The sequence below is a fragment of the Ceratotherium simum genome, chromosome 19, assembly GCF_057802395.1.
Source record: "Ceratotherium simum simum isolate JZ-2026a chromosome 19, ASM5780239v1, whole genome shotgun sequence".
Lineage (NCBI taxonomy): Eukaryota > Metazoa > Chordata > Mammalia > Perissodactyla > Rhinocerotidae > Ceratotherium > Ceratotherium simum.
This window is the reverse complement of record NC_141918.1, coordinates 2249991-2268513: the sequence shown is the minus strand read 5'-3', so window position 1 is coordinate 2268513 and position 18523 is coordinate 2249991. Positions and strand designations below refer to the sequence as shown.

The 18523-nt window shown below is 40.4% G+C and overlaps 1 protein-coding gene and 1 pseudogene across 3 annotated transcripts in view; one reads left to right on the top strand and one right to left on the bottom strand.

The window, feature by feature from the left end:
- The window catches only part of SENP6 (SUMO specific peptidase 6), a 127304-nt gene extending 112313 nt beyond the window's left edge, over positions 1–14991 (bottom strand). For all 3 annotated transcript variants that reach the window (XM_014781070.2, XM_087443787.1, XM_014781071.2), the window contains exon 1: positions 14668–14991. In XM_014781070.2, coding sequence (XP_014636556.1) covers positions 14668–14719 — 52 coding nt within the window. In that variant the 5' untranslated portion in view covers positions 14720–14991. The remainder of the gene's footprint in view (positions 1–14667) is intronic.
- On the top strand, positions 5805–6940 carry LOC147914487 (protein LSM14 homolog A pseudogene; annotated as a pseudogene).
- Positions 14992–18523: the final 3532 nt, after the last annotated feature.

The window sequence follows — 18523 nt, the reverse complement described above, 5'->3', positions numbered from 1 at the left end:
GAAAAGGAAATAAGAGGGATACAGATTGGGAAGGAAGAAATAAAACTGTCTTTGTTCGCAAATGTCATGATCGTCTACACAGAACACCCTAAACAATCGAAAAACAAAAACAGGGGCCGGCCCAGTGGCGCAAGCGGTTCGGTGCGCACACTCTGCTGTGGCGGCCCAGGGTTCGCTGGTTCGGATCCCAGGTGCGCACCGACGCACGGCTTGGCAAGCCATGCTGTGGCAGCATCCCATATAAAGTGGAGGAAGTTGGGCATGGATGTTAGCCCAGGGCCAATCTTCTTCAGCAAAAAAAGAGGAGGATTGGCAGATGTTAGCACAGGGCTGATCTTCCTCACAAAAACAAAAACAAAAAAACCTCCTGAAACTAATAAGCAACTATAGCAAGGCTGCAGGATACAAAGTTAATACAAAAAGGTCTATTGCTTTCCTATATACCAATAATTAACAAGCAGAATTTGAAATTAAAAATGCAATACCACTTACATTAGCATCTCCTAAAACAAAATACTTAGCATTAAGGCTAACAAAATATGTACAAGATCTATATGAGAAAAACTACAAAACTCTGATGAATGAAATCAAAGAACTAAATAAATGGAGAGATATTCCATGTTCATGGATAGGAAGACTCAATATTGTCAAGATGTCAGTTCTTCCCAACTTTATCTATAGATTCAATGCAATCGCAATTAAAATCTCAGGAAGTTATTTTGTGGATACTGAGAAACTGATTCTAAAGTTTATATGGAGAGGCAAAGACTCAGAATAGCCAACACAATATTTAAAGAGAAGAACAAATTTGGAGGACAGACACTACCCGACTTGAAGATGAATACAGAGGCTAGAATAGAGCCACATAAAGACAGTCAACTGATTGTTGACAAAGGATCAAAGGCAATACAATGGAGCAAAAGACAGTCTTCTCAAAAAATGGTACTGGAACAACTAGACATCCAACATGCAAAAAAAAAAAAAAAAAAATGAACCTAGACACAGACGTCACACCCTTCACAAAAAGTAATTCAAAATGGATCACAGAACCTAAACGTAAAACACAAAACTATAAAACCCCTAGAAGACAAGAGAGGAGAAAACCTAGATGACCTTGGGTATGGCGATGACTTTTTAGATACAACACCCAAGGCACTGGAAGTATGAAAGCAAGAATTGATAAGCTTGCCTTTATTAAAATTAAAAACTTCTGTGAAAGACAATGTCAAGAAAGTTAGAAAACAAGCCAGAGACTGGGAGAAAATACTTGCAAAAGACACATCTGATTAGGGACTTGATCCAAAATATACCAAGAATTCTTGAAACTCAATAATAAAAAAACAAACAACCCAGTTAAAAAATGGGCCAAAGACCTTAACACACCTCACCAAAGATACAGAGACAGCAAATAAGCATATGAAAAGATGCTCCACATCATATATCATTAGGGAAATGCAAATTAAAACAATGAGATACCACTACACATCTATTTAAAAAGCCCAAATCTGGAACAATGCACAATATCGAATGCTGGTCAGGATGTGGAGCAACAAGAACTCACATTCACTGCTCAGGGGAATACGAAATAGTACAGTTTACCAGTTCCTTACAAAACTAAAACATACTGTTACCACATTATCCAGCAACAGCACTCCTTGGTATTTACCCAATGGAGTTAAAAACATGTCCACATTGAAACCTGCATACAGATATTTACAGCAGCTTTGTTCATAATGGCTAAAACTTAGAAGCAACCAAGATGTCTTTCAGTAGGTGAATGAATAAATAAATTGTGGTACATCCAGACAATGGAATATTATTTGGCACTAAAAAGAAATGAGCTATGCAAGCCATGAAAAGATGTGGAGGAACCTTAAATGCATATTACTAAGTGAAAGAAGCCAATCTGAAAAGGCTACATACAGTTTGATTTCAACCATCTGACATTCTGGAAAAGGCAAAACTATGAAGACAGTAAAAAGATGAGTAGTTGCTAGTGATGAGTGGGGGTGGGGGAGCTGAGGGATGAATAGGTAGAGCACAGATTTTTATTGCAGTGAAAATACTCTGTATGATACTACAATGATGGATACATGTCATTATACAGTTGTCCAAACCCACAGCCTATACAAAACCAAGAGTGAACCATAATGTAAACTACGGACTTTGGGTGATTATGATGTGTCAATGTAGGCATATAAAATATAACAAATGTACCACTCTGTTGGGGGATGCTAATGGTGGAGGCTACCCATGTGTGGGGTAGGAGGTATATGGGAAATCTCTGTACATTCCTCTCAACTTTGCTGTGAACCTAAAACTGCTCTTAAAAGAAAAGTCTTCAAAAAAATAAGAAAATCTTTTGCACGGCTAGGAAAAAAACAGTCTTTGTTCCCCAGTTTTATTGAGATACAACTGACATACAGCACTGTATAAGTTCAAGGTATACAACATAACGACTTACATGTATTGTGAAATGATTACCACAATAAGTTCAGTTAACATCCATCATCTCATATAGATTAAAAAAAATTTTTTTTACATGTTTCTTCCTTGTGATCAAAACTCATAGGATTTACTGTCTTAACAACTTTCAAATATACTATACGGAATGTTAACTATAGTCATTTTGTACATTACATACCCAGTACTTATTTATCTTATAACTGAAGTTGGTACCTTTTGACCATCTTCATCCAAGTCTCTCACTCCCTACCCCCTGCCTCCTGTAACCACAAATCTGATCTCTTTTTCTGAGTCTTTGCGTTTTTGTTTATTAAGATTCCACATATAAGTGAGATCATACGGTATTCGTCCTTCTCTGCCTGACTTATTTCATTTAGCATAATCCCCTCAAGATCCATCATGTTGTCGCAAATGGCAGGATTTCCTTCCTTCTTCATATGAATAATATTTCATTATACATATACCACAACTGCTTTATCCATTGATCCACTGATGGACAATTTGGTTGTTTCCATGTCTTGGCCATTGTAAATAATGTTGCTATGAATATGAGGGTGCAGATATCTCTTGACATGGTGCTTTTGTTTCCTTTGGTTGTATTCCCAGAAGTGGAATTGCTGGATCATATGGTAGTTCTAGTTTTCATTTCTTGAGAAACCTCCATACTGTTTTCCATAGTGGCTGTACTAATTTACAATCCCACCAACGGTGCACAAGGGTTCCCCTTTCTCCACATTCTCACCAGCATTTGTTATCTCTTGTCTTTTTGATGATAGTATTCTAACAGGCCTGAAGTGATATCTCATTGTAGTTTTGATTTGCATTTCCCTGATGATTAGCGATGTTGAGTACCTTTTCATGTACCTGTTGGCCATTTGTATGTCTTCTCTGTAAAAATGTCTATTCCGACTAGACTATTAGAGGTGAACACAAGGCAGTCTATACAGAAACTGATATATAACAATGTACACCTGATTTACACAATGTTATAAGCCAATATGACCTCAATAAAATAATTAAAAAAAAAAGTCTATTCAGGTCCTTTGCCCATTTTTTAACCGGATATTTTTTTGCTATTGAGTTGTATAAGTTCTTTATACATTCTGGATATTAACCCCTTATCAGATAGATGGTTTGCAAATATTTAATAAAGTCTTTAAAATATTATTATTATTTTTTTTGGTGAGGAAGATCAGCCTTGAGCTAACATCTGTTGCCAATCCTCCTCTTTTTGCTGAGGAAGACTGGCCCAGGACCAACATGTGTGCCCATCTTCCTCTACTTTATATGTGGGATGCCTGCCCCAGCATGGCTTGATAAGTGGTGCATGGGTCCGCGCCCAGGATCTGAACCTGCGAACCCCGGGCCGCTGAAGCAGAGTGAGTCAACCTAACCACTATGCCACTGGGCCAGCCCCAAATATTATCTTTTTAATGTAAAGAAAACATAAGGAATATACACTACAAATAGATTTTCAAATTCTGTTACCCCAGCCTGTAAAGCTGACTGGCACTCTCCTGCTGTTACAAAAACTACAGAAATGAACAGTAATTAATAAAACAAAAAAAGTAAAGTTATAATACAATGGACCACTGAGACCAAAGGATTTCTTCTATCACAAAAAGCATAAGACATTAAGATAAAAACAACAAATGACTACATTAAAAATTCTGTTGTTGAATAAACAATGAATAATTTTTTAAATGCAGCAATAAAGATACTCAACCTCACTATAAACCAGAGTATTATAAATTCAAACCACCATCTGATAACTCCATCAGACTGGCAAAAACTAAAACATCAGATATTACCAAGTGAGTGATGATGTGTATAAACAGGAAAACTTAAAAACTGCTAGTGAACACACTTTGGAGATCTAATTGGCAATACCTACGTGAAGCTGAAATTGCACATGATCCAATAATTCCATTGCCAAGGGATACACTGGATCAGGTGTCAGCAAAGAATGGCCCAACCAAATCTGGCCTGTGGCCTGTTTTTATAAGGCACATGAGCTAAGAATGGCTTTTACATTTTTAAATGGTTGGGGAAAAACTCAAAAGAAGAAGAAGGTTTCATGACACATGAAAAGTATATGAAATTGAAATTTCAGTGTCCATAAAATTTTACCGGCACGCAGCCACACTCATTTGCTTATGCATTATCTACGACCACCTTCTCGCTAAAATGGCAGCACTGAATACTTTTGGCAGGGACTGTTTGGACTGCAAAGTGTAAGATATTTACTTTCTGGCCCTTTACAGAAAACGTTTGCTGATCTCTGCCCTAGAGAAACACACACATGTGCACAAGGAAATGTACATTTTTAAAAAGCTCGTAGTAGCAATATGAGACATAGGAAGATACTCAAAGTAACAATGTATATAAAAGTAAAAAGTTGGATACAACCTAAATTTCCACAAATGGGAATGGATAAACTGTAGTATATTCATACTATGAAATACTAAATGACAATGAAAATGAAAGCACTAGAGCTATTCTTATCAACATTAATCTCTCAAACAATGCTATAAGAATGAAAGGCAAGTTGGAGAAGAACATACACGGTATGAAATGATTTATAAAATATTTTAAAACATACAAAACAATTTATATGCACACACACATATGGTTCAGAAACACATACATAAAGAGTAAAGTACAAAGAAATGCATGGGAATGGTAATTACCAACTTAAGGATGGTGGTAACCGTGGAGAGGAGGTAGGAGCATGCAAAAAGAAAAGGGTTCACCCCAGCTTCAACTGAATCGGAAATGTTTTCTTTAGGCTAGGAAGTAGAACATAAGTTTTTGATATTACTCTTTATATTTCACATAGATGTGAAATACTTCCTAGTAATTTTTAAAAGTATCATTGGTAACGTTTTACAATAATGTGAAATGGGATAAAATTTTTAAAAAGGATCAGAGACAGAAGTTAACTTCGGAAACTTAGAAACATCAAAGCAGTAAAAGAAAACAGAGAATTAAATGCAAACATCAGGAAATATCAATAAAGCAATTTTAAGTGGCTCTGTAGTGCTACAGCCCATCTTTCTCAAGAACCTGTCAAGATTCTCCAAAGGCATCTCTTGGAGCCCTGGGCCACCACGTTAGAAGTCTGAATACCCTGCTGCAGACACCACGTGAAGAGGCCTTCAGACTTCATGCAGGGGGAAGGGTCCAACTACCCACACCTGCCAGAGTCAGACATCTGAATGAAGCCATGTGCGAACCTCCGACCAGCCAAGCCACCACCTAATAACTCCCACAGATGCTACAGGAAGCAACGAAATTACCCAGCTAAGGTGATTTCCTCAAATTCCTAACCTTTATCCTTTGGTACAGAAGACAGACCAATAGACTGACTGTCCAATACTACCTCAAGATGAAGTCTGAATATATTACATTCTTGGGAGTAATATTAAATTAGACTTTTCTGTGAGCCATCAAAACCACAATATTCTTCGACTCAGGATCCAGCTATTGTTCAGTGTTCTCTGGGTTTACATACTTCTTCATTCCATTCAGTGGGTTTCTATGGACCTATTCGCAGGATGCCAGCATATAGTTAGTTCTCTCCAAGGCCATTATCAGGCAGCAGTTTGGTGCTGTTAGCGTAGCTAGAAACTCCTCTGTCTGATATGGAACAGAAATATCAAGTGGTAGTACCTCATCCCAAAATAACGCAGTCAGTTCTATCTTTATGCAGAATACACAATCTCTAAAAATACAGTTATCTAAAGCTGATGCACACCAAGTTCCCAGACCAGAAAATGAACAACTCAGAAATGGCTGCAAGAGACAAGTGGCTCTAAATGTTCCTTCTGCTCCAAGGAAAGGGGAGAGGACCATCAAGATGGCAGAGGAATTCAGTATTCAGTGAGATGGACCAAGGAAACACTTAAATCCTGAAAGCGCAAATGGGTAATTCAACAAGGAGAAAAGTGACAAGAGTTTCATAATAAATTTAAATTAAAAGAAGATAAACTTGAGAAAGAGGTAAAGCCTGTAAATGATGAAGATAAAGGAGACTCAAGAGTTGATACTCAAACTCATGAAGGATATGCTGGTGAAGATTCTCAGACTTAACTGCTATTATGACAAAAATAAATCATTCTTTGGTAATATTTCCTGTGATGATAATAGAGAATGGAGACCAACCTGGACTGAAGAAAGAATATTAAATGCCAAAACATTTGGAATACCACTTCATCCAAACCATGGCCATAGGAGTTACGGAGGCAGAGAAGATACTGGTTTCCACGCAGGCAGAGTCAACAGAGGTTAAGAGGTAGTGTCTTCACCATGTCTCCAGGATTTAGTGGCAGATTCATACATAGGAGGTTGTATGGCAGAAAGTTTGCAGATTTTTGAATATAGGAAAGACAGCAAGGTTACTACATGGTCTACAAACAAGTCTCAGGGAATTTCTAGCTCTTCGTGTCCTGAAAAACGGCTTCAATCTTTGTAAAAATGAAAAGCAAATTTACCATACACACTGGACACCAGCACTGTTTGTTTTTTCTCCCTGCTCTATTTCAAAGATTGTAATGAAGTTAAACTGGGAGAAAAAAACCCTCCATATTTCAAACCAAGCACGAAATGTATCTGGAATAGCAAAAACACCTCCAAAAGCAAGATAAGAATATGGCTTCTTGTCTTACTACTCAAGCCTGTAGTTTCAGATGGCGTCAAGGTAGCTGCTGTTAACTTTCGGACAAAGCAGAGCGTCTAAATACCCCAGTTTGCCTAGGACTGTCCCAATTTTAGCACTGAAAGTCTGTATCCTCAGGAGACAAGAGGTCCTAATTTTTGGTGGTAGATGCAGAAGGTTCTGGGAAGTATAAAACCCTAACGTAGCCCAAAAAACAGGGGCTGAAAGCAACACCATTTTTAGTGTCAAATGGATACTGCACAGATTATCCACCTTCTGCACTCACTATCTTGTTTTTTAGCCGATGTTGGCAACCATAACTTGCAGTTCACAATGAATCATCACCCACTGTTACATCACTCCAAGTAATGTGACTTAAGTGTACAACTTAAGTGGGTTGTAATTGTGATCATTAACAGTCTGTTTTTAACTTTGTAGTTTAACTGTTGTGTTTTGTATTGAGATAGTGTTAATTTTTAATATTGTAAATAGTGTGACCATGTTTTCTAAGAGTTTAGGTAATGAAATGAGAAAATTACACTAACAACTGCAGCATAACCCAGACATTAATGAGTGAAAGAAAAAAGGAAAGAAAAGTTTCGAACATTCTTCTTCTTTTCCTCTTACTTACGCCCGCCTGGTTTCAGAAATTCTCCAGTCTGATCAAAGAAAAGTCAAAGCAATGACTGTTTATGTTGCTATTCATATCTTTGAAACAAATTAAAAATTGTGGCCTACTTTGTTCTGTCTTTCTTTAGCTTCCTAAACTGTCCAGAAATTAGAAACTTTTGGATCTCATAAGAACTGTCACTTCCTAGTGTAAGAAATACTATGACTTTGTTGAAAGAATTAAAAAAAACAAAACAGGTAGGTATGGGAGAGCAAAGACGGCTGCATAAAGTAACGATAGCTGCAAATTCTTTGCCACTCTGCCCACTGAATGGTGGGGCCTACTTCCCCTGCCCTTGAAACTGGGCTGGTTCTGTGACCTTTTCGCCAATAGAATATGGCAGAAGTGACACTGTAATTTCTGAAGTTGAGCCTTAAGAGATCTGTGGCTTCTGCTTTTGCCCTATTAAGAATGCTGCTTCATCAATAAATGATAATTCCCTATTATTTTTCCTTCTCTTGTCCAGCCCTCCATCCCAAAAGGAAAGCAGGTAAGAGGAAGAATGAGGAAACAAAGGGATAAAGACGGGAGGGAAGGAGGAAAGAAGGAAAGACATACTGAAGGAGGTTAAGGTTATAATAAGGCAAGTTCCAAGCTTTAGTTCTGATTTCCCCATTAACTTGCTCTAGGTCACACAACCCCTATATACTTCTTGATTTCCTCAAACATTCAACATACTTTTGTAATGGCAACAGGAACAACTTATGGAGGTCTAGACATATGAAATACATAATTCATTCTCTCTTTCCTCTCTCACTACACCAGTCAACCTAGAATATCAAGAACAATCAGCTAATACGTAGAAAAAGAAAGGTAGTAAGCGAAAAAAAACCAATAAGAATAGAATTCAAACAAAAGAGAAGGAAAGATGAAAGAGCAGGAAAGCAAGAAAAGGAAGTTCTTTTTCTCTTCTCTACCTGCTAAGACAAAATATATAATAATACCAATTAACACACAGTGCTTGGAATTGGATTGTTCTAAGAATTTAATATATATTAATACATTTAACCTTCACGGCAACCTTATGAGGTAACTACAATTACCCTTGTTTTACAGATACAAAAAAGAAAGAGGTTAAGTAATCTACCCAAGGTCAAACAGCTAGTAAGTAGTAGAGTCAGATGCTGAACCGCAGCATTCTGGTTTCTGAGTTCATACTCTCAACGCATTTCTAATGAAAATCGCTTCCATTCCAGGTGAGGTTCTATACTACTATTCCACGTGAATACATGAAGTCAAGTGATAAGTAGAATTTATCAAGTCAACTGGGATGAAATCAGACAATAAATATACTTAAGGAAGGAATGACACCATGAAGTAGTTTCTAAAAGCAGTGCAATCCAAAAGAAAAAGGAGCAGGGAGAAATGAAGAACTTTGTGCTGTGTTCCCCCAAGCAGGCTGAAACTACAGACCTGCTCATCTTCACAGAATGCCAATCACTTAGGAGAAATTGTGCTTTATAAAGTTCAAGAGGTATTGCAAAGTATTTACTGTCTCCAGTAAAAGAAACAAACTGATTGGGCTCTGATCTGCATCTCTATGTGCAACAAAAGTATGGCTAAGGGGAAATGGAAAACACTTTTCATCTGGAGACATAAGCAATTTTGCTGGTATAGAGGACAACACTGCAATAGCTTAGCATCAGTCTGCAATCTGGTGGACAAAGTCCGCAAAGGGAGATGTGCACAGAATGAAAAGGAAACCAAAGTAGTAATATATATATATATATTCATATATATATTTCATATATATATATTTCATATATATATATTTCATATATATATATTTCATATATATATATATTTCATATATATATATTTCATATATATATATATTTCATATATATATATTTCATATATATATATATTTCATATATATATATATATATATATATGAAAGGGAAGGCAGAAAAAAATGGGAGAAAATATTGGTGAGGCAATTATTTGGTAGAAGAAAAAAGGCAAAGGCTAGATAAAAAGACTAGATATGAGCAAGTGCAGTATAACAAAGAAAAAGGAGAGAGGAAATAGACTTCTCAGAGGTTCCACGGAGGAGAACAGAAAGGGGAGACTATCAAAAGAAAGGTTACAATAAAAAGCTAGTTACCACCATCTTTGCCCTGCACTGCAAAAGACACCTAACTGATCTCACTGACGATCTTCTGCCCCTCTCTAAAGCTTTCTCCGTTTGCTGGCCAATGACCTTTCTGGAAACAAATCTGATGATGTTACCTCCAGTGTCATCTTGTACCACTCTCCTCGCTAGCACCACACTGTCTTCCTTTTAGTTCCCTGAACACACCATGCTCCCTCTATTTTATTCCCTCTGCCTGGAAAGCTCTGTCTCCCCACCTTTCCTTTTCCTATTCACCTTTCAAACTGAGCTGGTTAGATCAAATTCTCATTATTATGAATAATCCCCTTTTATTACACTTGACAGTTGTACTTCTATATTACAAGTGTGATTATTTGATTACTGACTCTCCTCACTGAACTGGAAACTCCACAGAGAAACCATTTACTCCCCCTCCTCACTGTGCCTCTCAGCACAGTGCCAACATTGCAGTTGCTTGATACATATCCGTTGAATGTATGAACGAACAAAGAGAAACCTGCCAAACTATCCATCACAAGTAGAAAAGGGGTATAAGACAACCTTAAGTGAACAGAAAAGAAAGAAACGGGGCCAGCCCCGTGGCTTAGCAGTTAAGTGCACGTGCTCCGCTACTGGCGGCCCGGGTTCCGATCCCGGGCCGACACACCACTTCTCCGGCCATGCTGAGGCCGCGTCCCACATACAGCAACTAGAAGGATGTGCAGCTATGACATACAACTATCTACTAGGGCTTTGGGGGAAAAAAAGGAGGAGGACTGGCAATAGCTCAGAGCCGGTCTTCCTCAGCAAAAAGAGGAGGATTAGCATGGATGTTAGCTCAGGGCTGATCTTCCTCACAAAAAGAAAAGTAAAGAAAAGAAAGAAACAAGTCAAAGAGGAGAAAGAAAACAATTCAATATAAGCTGTGGCCTAATTAAATTCAAGCTATTTTAGTGTGATAATATACGAACGAAGTAAAGAAAGTTTAATAGTAGCCAGTAAATCTCCTTTTCCCTAAGGAAGCCAGAAAAGGAAACGGAATTAGCATTTTACTTAGTAGTTATAAGGATGTAAAACATAATTTACAACACGGATGACAAACAGACATCTCAAACTTAATTTGAGGAAAGCAGAGCTATTAACTTACTTCTCGTTCCTCCACCAGTTTACTCCATGTCAGTAAATGGAATTCCCCCTCCCAACACCTCAAACCAAAACTCTAGATGTCATCCTCAATTCCTCCCTTACTCGGAGCCTCAATATACAATCCATCAACAAGTCCTGTAAACTCTACATCCAAACATATCTTCAACCTATCCACCCCTCGTCCCCAATCTCCACTGCCACCATTCTAATCCAAGACCCTCTATTTTAGACTACTACCATAGTCAGGTCTGCTCAGACCTGACAACCTATTTAAAATGTACAAACACACAGGGGCCGACCCCGTGGCGTAGCGGTTAAGTGCGGGTTCGGATCCCGGGCACGCACCGACGCACCGCTTGTCAGGCCATGCTGTGGTGGCGTCCCACGTAAAGTGGAGGAAGAACGGCACAGATGTTAGCCCAGGGCCCGTCTTCCTCAGAAAAAAAAAAAAAGAGGAAGACTGGCATGGATGTTAGCTCAGGGCTGATCTTCCTCACAAAAAAATAAATAAATAAAAAGTAAAATGTACACACAGTATTCCCTTTTACTGTTTTATTTTTCATAATGGCCCTCATCACATGATAAATTTCTCCTAACTCATGTTCCTGCTTTTACTCTTGCTCTTCTCTAATTCATTCCACACACAGAAGTTAGTGATTTTTTAAAAAGATAAATCATATCAGGACACTCCTTTGCCTCAAACTCTTCATGACTTCCCACTTCTCAGAACGAAATAAAAATTCACGATCTTGCATGATAGATCTGCTGCCTCTCTCTTATATCACTCTCTCCCTTGCTCGTTACATTTCAGGCATAATGACCCCCTTTTTGTTTAACAAATGGAACTACGTATCATCTCTGAAACTTTACAGGCCTCATCCTTTCTGCCACACTCTGATGTGTCCCATAGATAAGGTGTTACCCTAACTCAGGTGTCACCTCCTCAGGAAGGCCTTTCCTGACTTTAACACTATATAAAATGGCTTTCCTATTCTTTCACTGCTCTGTATATTCCTTCCACCTTTATCCTACTTTTACCATCTTGTTTATTTCATTAAGAACAAATATGTCTCAGGTGCAAGAATATGATGATGAAAAGACTAAGCCATTGCTTTCATGGACCCTATATTTTAAGCTGGAAAACTGAGGACTGAAAAACATGAAAACATAAATTTATCATGTGATAAGGGCTATTATGAAAAATAAAACAGTAAAAGGGAATATCGTGTGTTTGTACATGTGTGTGGCAGTATGACATTTTAAATAGGTTGTCAGGTCTGAGCAGACCTGAATAAAGTGAAGAAAGGAACTGTGTGAAAACATGGGGTACAACTGTTTCAAATGGATTAATTTTTACTTATTTATCATAAGTCCCTCCCACTAAACTATAAGTTCTATGAAGCCAAGGACTTTATCATATGTACTGCTATACTCACGTTGGTACAGTGCCTAGCACAGAGTAGGTTGCTACAAATACCTGATGAGTAAATGAAAACCTACTTCAGTTTTTCTACTGAAGAGGAAGGAAAGTACACTATATAGATGTTCAAATAGTAAATCCTAAGGGCCTACAGGGAAACATTTTGAAAACATATAAACATGGTAATACTAAATGTATGACAAGTTATAGTGGAGTATTTTATTCTTATAATTTTATTTATTTATTTTTCCCCCAAAGCCCCAGCAGATAGTTGTATGTCATAGCTGCACATCCTTCTAGTTGCTGTATGTGGGATGGCCAGAGAAGCGGTGCGTGGGTGCGCGCCAGGGGTTCCGAACCCAGGCCGCCAGCAGCGGAGCATGCGCACTTAACCGCTAAGCCACGGGGGCCAGCCCTCTTTTATTCTTAAAAGTGTAAAGAACCAAAAGAATTAAACACAAAAAATACAAGTAGTACTAAATGATTCCATTTATTTAGAAAGATTCAGTACAACAGTATATGAAAATCAGATATGAGAAACTGAAAGCCTTGCTTTCCCTTATGCTCATATTCTAAACAAGTTCTCATTTGCATTCTTTATGAGAAGACTGAAAGAGATATGGTGAAATTCAAATTTATCACACCTGAAGTATATTCATAGACCCTTAAGTCAGAATAAACTAAAAGCAACCGTTTTGAAATTCACATCAATCCTGTATCTATTGGCTTTATTTATGCTCTTTCTATCCTTCCTATGTTCATCTAGTCAGAACTTGAACTGAATCAGAAGCCTATAGAAGCCTAAAACCACAGCACAAAAATATAATCATATGCATATTGAATATAATAAGCATCAGTAAGCCATCTTTTGAGGTTCCAATATCAAAATAAAAAATAACCCACATAGCACCACCTGTAACACAAGCTGCACCACTCAGCCTCTGACAGGTACCTATTCTGCACAAACTGGAATGGAAGTAATATGAAATGAACCCAGAAAAACTTAAGAAACTAAATTTAAAAGCTTAATTAAGAAAATGAAGATTTCTTTTCCCACTCCCCTCTGTTAGTCCTTATTCGTTCATTAGTCTAATAGTGAGTACTACTGTCTTCTAGGCGCTGTTAATAAAACCGTAAACAAGATGAGGGAATATACCATTCCCTCAACAACCTCCACAGAACACGTTACCATAGTTAAATTGTACTTTCTTAATTCAGAAATGTTTCAAATTGGTTATTTTTAAAAGGTATTGTTTATACTGCATATGAAAATCATCTTCTTTGCAAAATTATCCAAAAAGTAGTTAATCCTTTTTAACAATCATAGCACATTACATAGACTCATTTTCCTAAACATCGTATTTGTAAACTCAATTACCACTATAATCACTGAACCCATAGTCAGATTAAGCAATGCTAACATTAAAGTTCCTGGTCCACACTACAATGAATTTAGCTGGGGGCGAGGTGTGGAGGGCGATCCTTATGTATATGGGCAAAGAGCCCAGGTTGTTACCCATTACCACCATCCCCAACAATAACATATAGCTTTTTCCTAAGACTTGCTTAAGCCACCTACAGCAAATGTTTAACTTTCCCTCACGAGTGATTAAAAATGGAACCACCCAAACTTTGTCTACTAGCTGTGGTGACTGTCCCCAAACTGCCGTTGTGAATACCGTTCTGTTTTCGGATAAATTATTTTTTAAAATACTTTAGCAAAACACATTTGGTAAGAATATCGGACAAGGCCAGGACTAATCTGAATACTGGCTGCAAAAGAAAGTCTGAAGCTCCGCGAAACAGCAAGAGCAGAGGAGTATAAAACACACTCAGTAAAACCACTCCTCCCCTCCCTGCTTAGACTGGCCCCCAATTTCACCCAACCTTAACTTTCCACGAACACCAAAGAAGACCTGAATGCAATCGGCTCTCATCCCCAGGCCATCAACAAAGATAAAAAAGGTCACAGGCGCGCGCGCGCACTCCCCAAGGCCGCCCCGACGCCGGCCCGCAGCCCGACCCCGGCGCCCTCGGCCCCGCGCCCGCAGGCCCTCGCCGGCGGACTCGAACCCGGCGCGCTCGTCGCACTCCCTCCCCGCCATCCCCCGCCCCCCAAACCCACCCAGCGCGAAAGCCCGAGTATCCGGGGGTCGGCCGGCCACATTCTCCGGTGCCTCCCCACCCCCTCGCAAGGGCTGAGAGACATGTACCTTCCAGAAAAGTAATCTCCCCGGCGCCGCCGCCGCTCTTGCCGGCCGCCATCTTCCTCCTCCCACGCCGCCGCCTCCTTAATCCATGGCCCGCTCGGCCGCCGCGCTCGCCAGGAAGAGGGGCCGCGCCGCCCGCGGGGGGCCGCCGCAGGGCTGCGGGTCGGGGCCTCGGCTGTCAGGCGGCGGCGCCCCGCGTCCGGACGGGCCGACACAAAGCGGGCCGGGCGCTGCCGGGCCTGTCCGCGGGCCTGTCCGCGGGCTTGCGGGCGGCGAGGCCCGCGGCCGGCCTCTCCTCAGGCGCCTCCGGGGGAACGCGAGCGGCGGCGGCGGCGGCGGCGCTTCCCGGGCCCGGCTCCTCTCGGCCCACGACTCCCCATCCACCGCCCACCCAGGCCGTCGAGAAGCTTCCCCCCGCGGGCCCCCGGAAGAGAGGCTGGAGGAGAGCACACGAGCGCGCCTCCCTCCGTCCCGGGCCGTAAAATGGCCGCGCCGGGCGGCGAGTCTCCGCGACCGTCAGGCGCCCCCGGGCCCTCCGCTCCCTGTGCAGCGCCGCCGCTACGGCCGCCCGCGCACCCCGCGCCGGCGCGAATGCATCAGCGGAGGCCGCTGCGGCTGTCCATGCGGACTGGGTGGGTCTGCTCGCCGCCGCCTCGCGTCCGTCGCCACAGCAGCCCCCGCCGCCGCCGCTCCTCCCCCACGGGCGCCGGAGCTGCCGCCGGGCGCCCGCCCCCGCCCCCCGCGCGGCTGCCCTCAGGAGCCCGGGCTCGGCTCGCGGGCGGAGCGGGCCGCGGCGCCCGCCGGACCCGCCGCGTGGCGCCCGCAGCCCGGGCTCGCGGAGGGCCGGCCCTCGGCGGCGCCGGCTCGGCCTCCACGGGTGTCGTCCAGCCCCCGGGGCGCCCGCGGCCCCATGCGGACCCGGCCCGAGCGCTCCTCCGGCGGGCCGGCCACCACTCCCGGCGCCGGGCACCGCGCTGGCCTGAGAAATGCTCAGGTCCTTTCTTTAGGCGGCCTTGGAATTTAAACCCTAGCCAGCTGAAGAGAAAAGGTAGAGTGAGGTAGTGCAGTCACATGTTTAGAAAATGATTTGTGGCCTTCATTCATTTTGAAAGAAGTTTTCAAAGTAATTTATCAGGGAAGATTCTACAGTACACTTTGGATGACAGTGTAAAACAAAAAATCATTTCCGTGCCCGAGACTTCAAAGACCATACCCTGCCTTGCAAGTCAGGCCTTATAATTGCAGGTGACTAGGTCATGTTCGTTTTTCTTTTCCTTTCTCTTTCATTTCATTTTTTAAAATTATAAAAGTAAGACATGTTCACTAATGAAAATTTGGAAAATACAGAAAAGGAAAGAAGCTATGCAGACTCCCACCACCGAAATTCAACTTTTAGGTGTGTAGACCTGTAATGGAACATTTTTCTTAAATTCCTCACTACCCCTCTTTAAAAAACGAAAATCTATGCTATATATCAATGAAAATTCAACAGCAATTAAAATGATGCAGAAAAACTATGATTAAGTGCAATCTTTGGGGAATGAACTGTTCTAACTAGTGTGCTTTATTACCTAGACATAAGCAGAAAACCTTTTTGTTTAAAACTTCTTTTAACATTTTTTCCTAAAATGAACCAGGAATCTTTCCTGATTTAGTAAGAGTAGTATAATGAATATAATCTATTACAGTTTGTCATTTTTGTTGCTTGAGGATATTGAATGATCTATTGTGATGCTCTCTGACATAGGGTCTGTGCCAATGACAGTATAATGCTGAGCTGTGTAGATAACAGGCAGGCGGGAGTGACTGGACTCACATGCACAGACTCCAAAATGTAGTTTTAAAACACAGTCTACTCCAAAATGTAGTTTTAAAACACAGTCTCTGATTTTAAAATACATACATGCTGACTTTGAAAATGAAAGAAGGTGCCAGAAGTCAAGGCATGTGAGTGGCCTGCGGAAGCTGGAAAAGGCAAGGAGAGTGATTCTCCCCCAGAGCTTCTAGAAAGCAAAGCTGACATCTTGATTTTAGCCCAATGAGACAGATTTTGACCTTACAGACCTGTAAGATAATAAATCTTTGTTAAATTGCTAAGTTAATGGTAATTTGTTACAGCAGCCATAGAGAACTAATACACATGGAATGGGAAACAAGGTGCAGTTAAATAAAAGATATCTTTTAAGCAATCTGAGTTAGGATCTTTCAGACAAAGTCCCTTGTTTTATTTTTAAGTGTTATTAATTTCAGCTAATCTCTATGGGACTCCATAATCCCAACTTTAAAAGAGAATTATGGATTAAACCAATGGTTCTCAAACTTTAGCATGCATAAAATCACCTGGAAAGTCTCGTTAAAACGGATCGCTGTACCCCACCCCTAGAATTTCTGATTCAGTGGGTCTGGAGTCAGCCTGAGAATTTGCATTTTTAGAGTTCCCAGGTGATACAGATGCTACTGATCAGAGGCCCACGCTATGAAAACCACTAGATTAAACAATCTCTAAATTCCTTTCCAGTTCAATTATTCTTATTCTATGAGTCTGCAATTACAAGTGAAATATCAGTTTGCATATTCAAGTATAAGATTAAAGATATTTTCAGCAATCACTGTTCTTCATATGAATATGATCAACTAAAAATTGATAGTATCATGTATCCATTTATCCAGGATTCAGGGCCTAGAAAACTTCAGATTTAGGACATGTCCCTGAAACTTAGATTTATATAGTGTATATACAAATATGTATTTAGTATATTTACAAATACTCAATTAGTAGCACTTTATATGTAATTTTTTTTTTTTTCGGTGAGGAAGATTAGAACATCTATTGCCAATCCTCCTCTTTTTGCTGAGGAAGATTGGCCCTGGGCTAACATCCATGCCCAACCTCCTCTACTTTATATGTGAGATGCCTGCCACTTGATAAGGAGCCAGTAGGTCTGCCCATGGGATCTGAACCTGCAAGCCCCAGGCTACCAAAGAGGAGCGCATGAACTTAACCACTACGACACTGGGCCTGCCCCTTTATATATATATTTGAAGCTCAAGAATGTTACTGAGAATGCCTTTGAATATTAGAAATATGACTAATTACAAAACCAATTCTTTGAGTTATACATTCAATTTTTACAAAAAGTCTAGCATGTCTTTATTGTTTAAATTGAGCAAATTCCTTTCAGATGTCAGCTTAGTTGTCATATTAAACACAATTTAATTCTGGCATAAAAGATAAATATAATGTAGAAAAGTTAGACTACTTTAGATTTGAATGGATGGGTAATTACAGTGGATATAATAAACTATTTTTTCTAATTATTCCATTAAAGGAAATTTGGGAAAAAAAGAAAAGCAAAACAAAACAGAGTCTTGCCACCCAAAATTCTGACTCTAATGCCGTATCTTCCCCAATGTCTTTTTTACTCACTTGCTCTGGTCACCTACTCCCAAGGTTGAACCCTGGACCTACTTCTCTTCCAAACTCAGTAATTCAAACATCCCATCTACAACCACAACCACTATGACTATTTTCAATCTCATTGTGATCCCTAAACCTTGACTCCTCCATTTTTCTCTTATCTTTACTTCTCTCCCCACCTAGTTGAGATTCTTGGATACATTATTTCATTTATTCTTTCTTGATTATGTGCTTAACTCCCTTGCATCTGGGTCCTTTCCCTGCTCCTCTGTCCTAAAACCCTCACCCTGAGTAAACCCTATTACCCAACTTTCCTGTTGGGACACAGGAAGGTAAGCATCATTGAAGAAAGTCACCCAACAGAGGAGACTGGTTCCACTGTAACATCATGAGTGCCACCTCACAGGGAACTTCTGTATTACCAGCCTTTCTGCTAGGTTC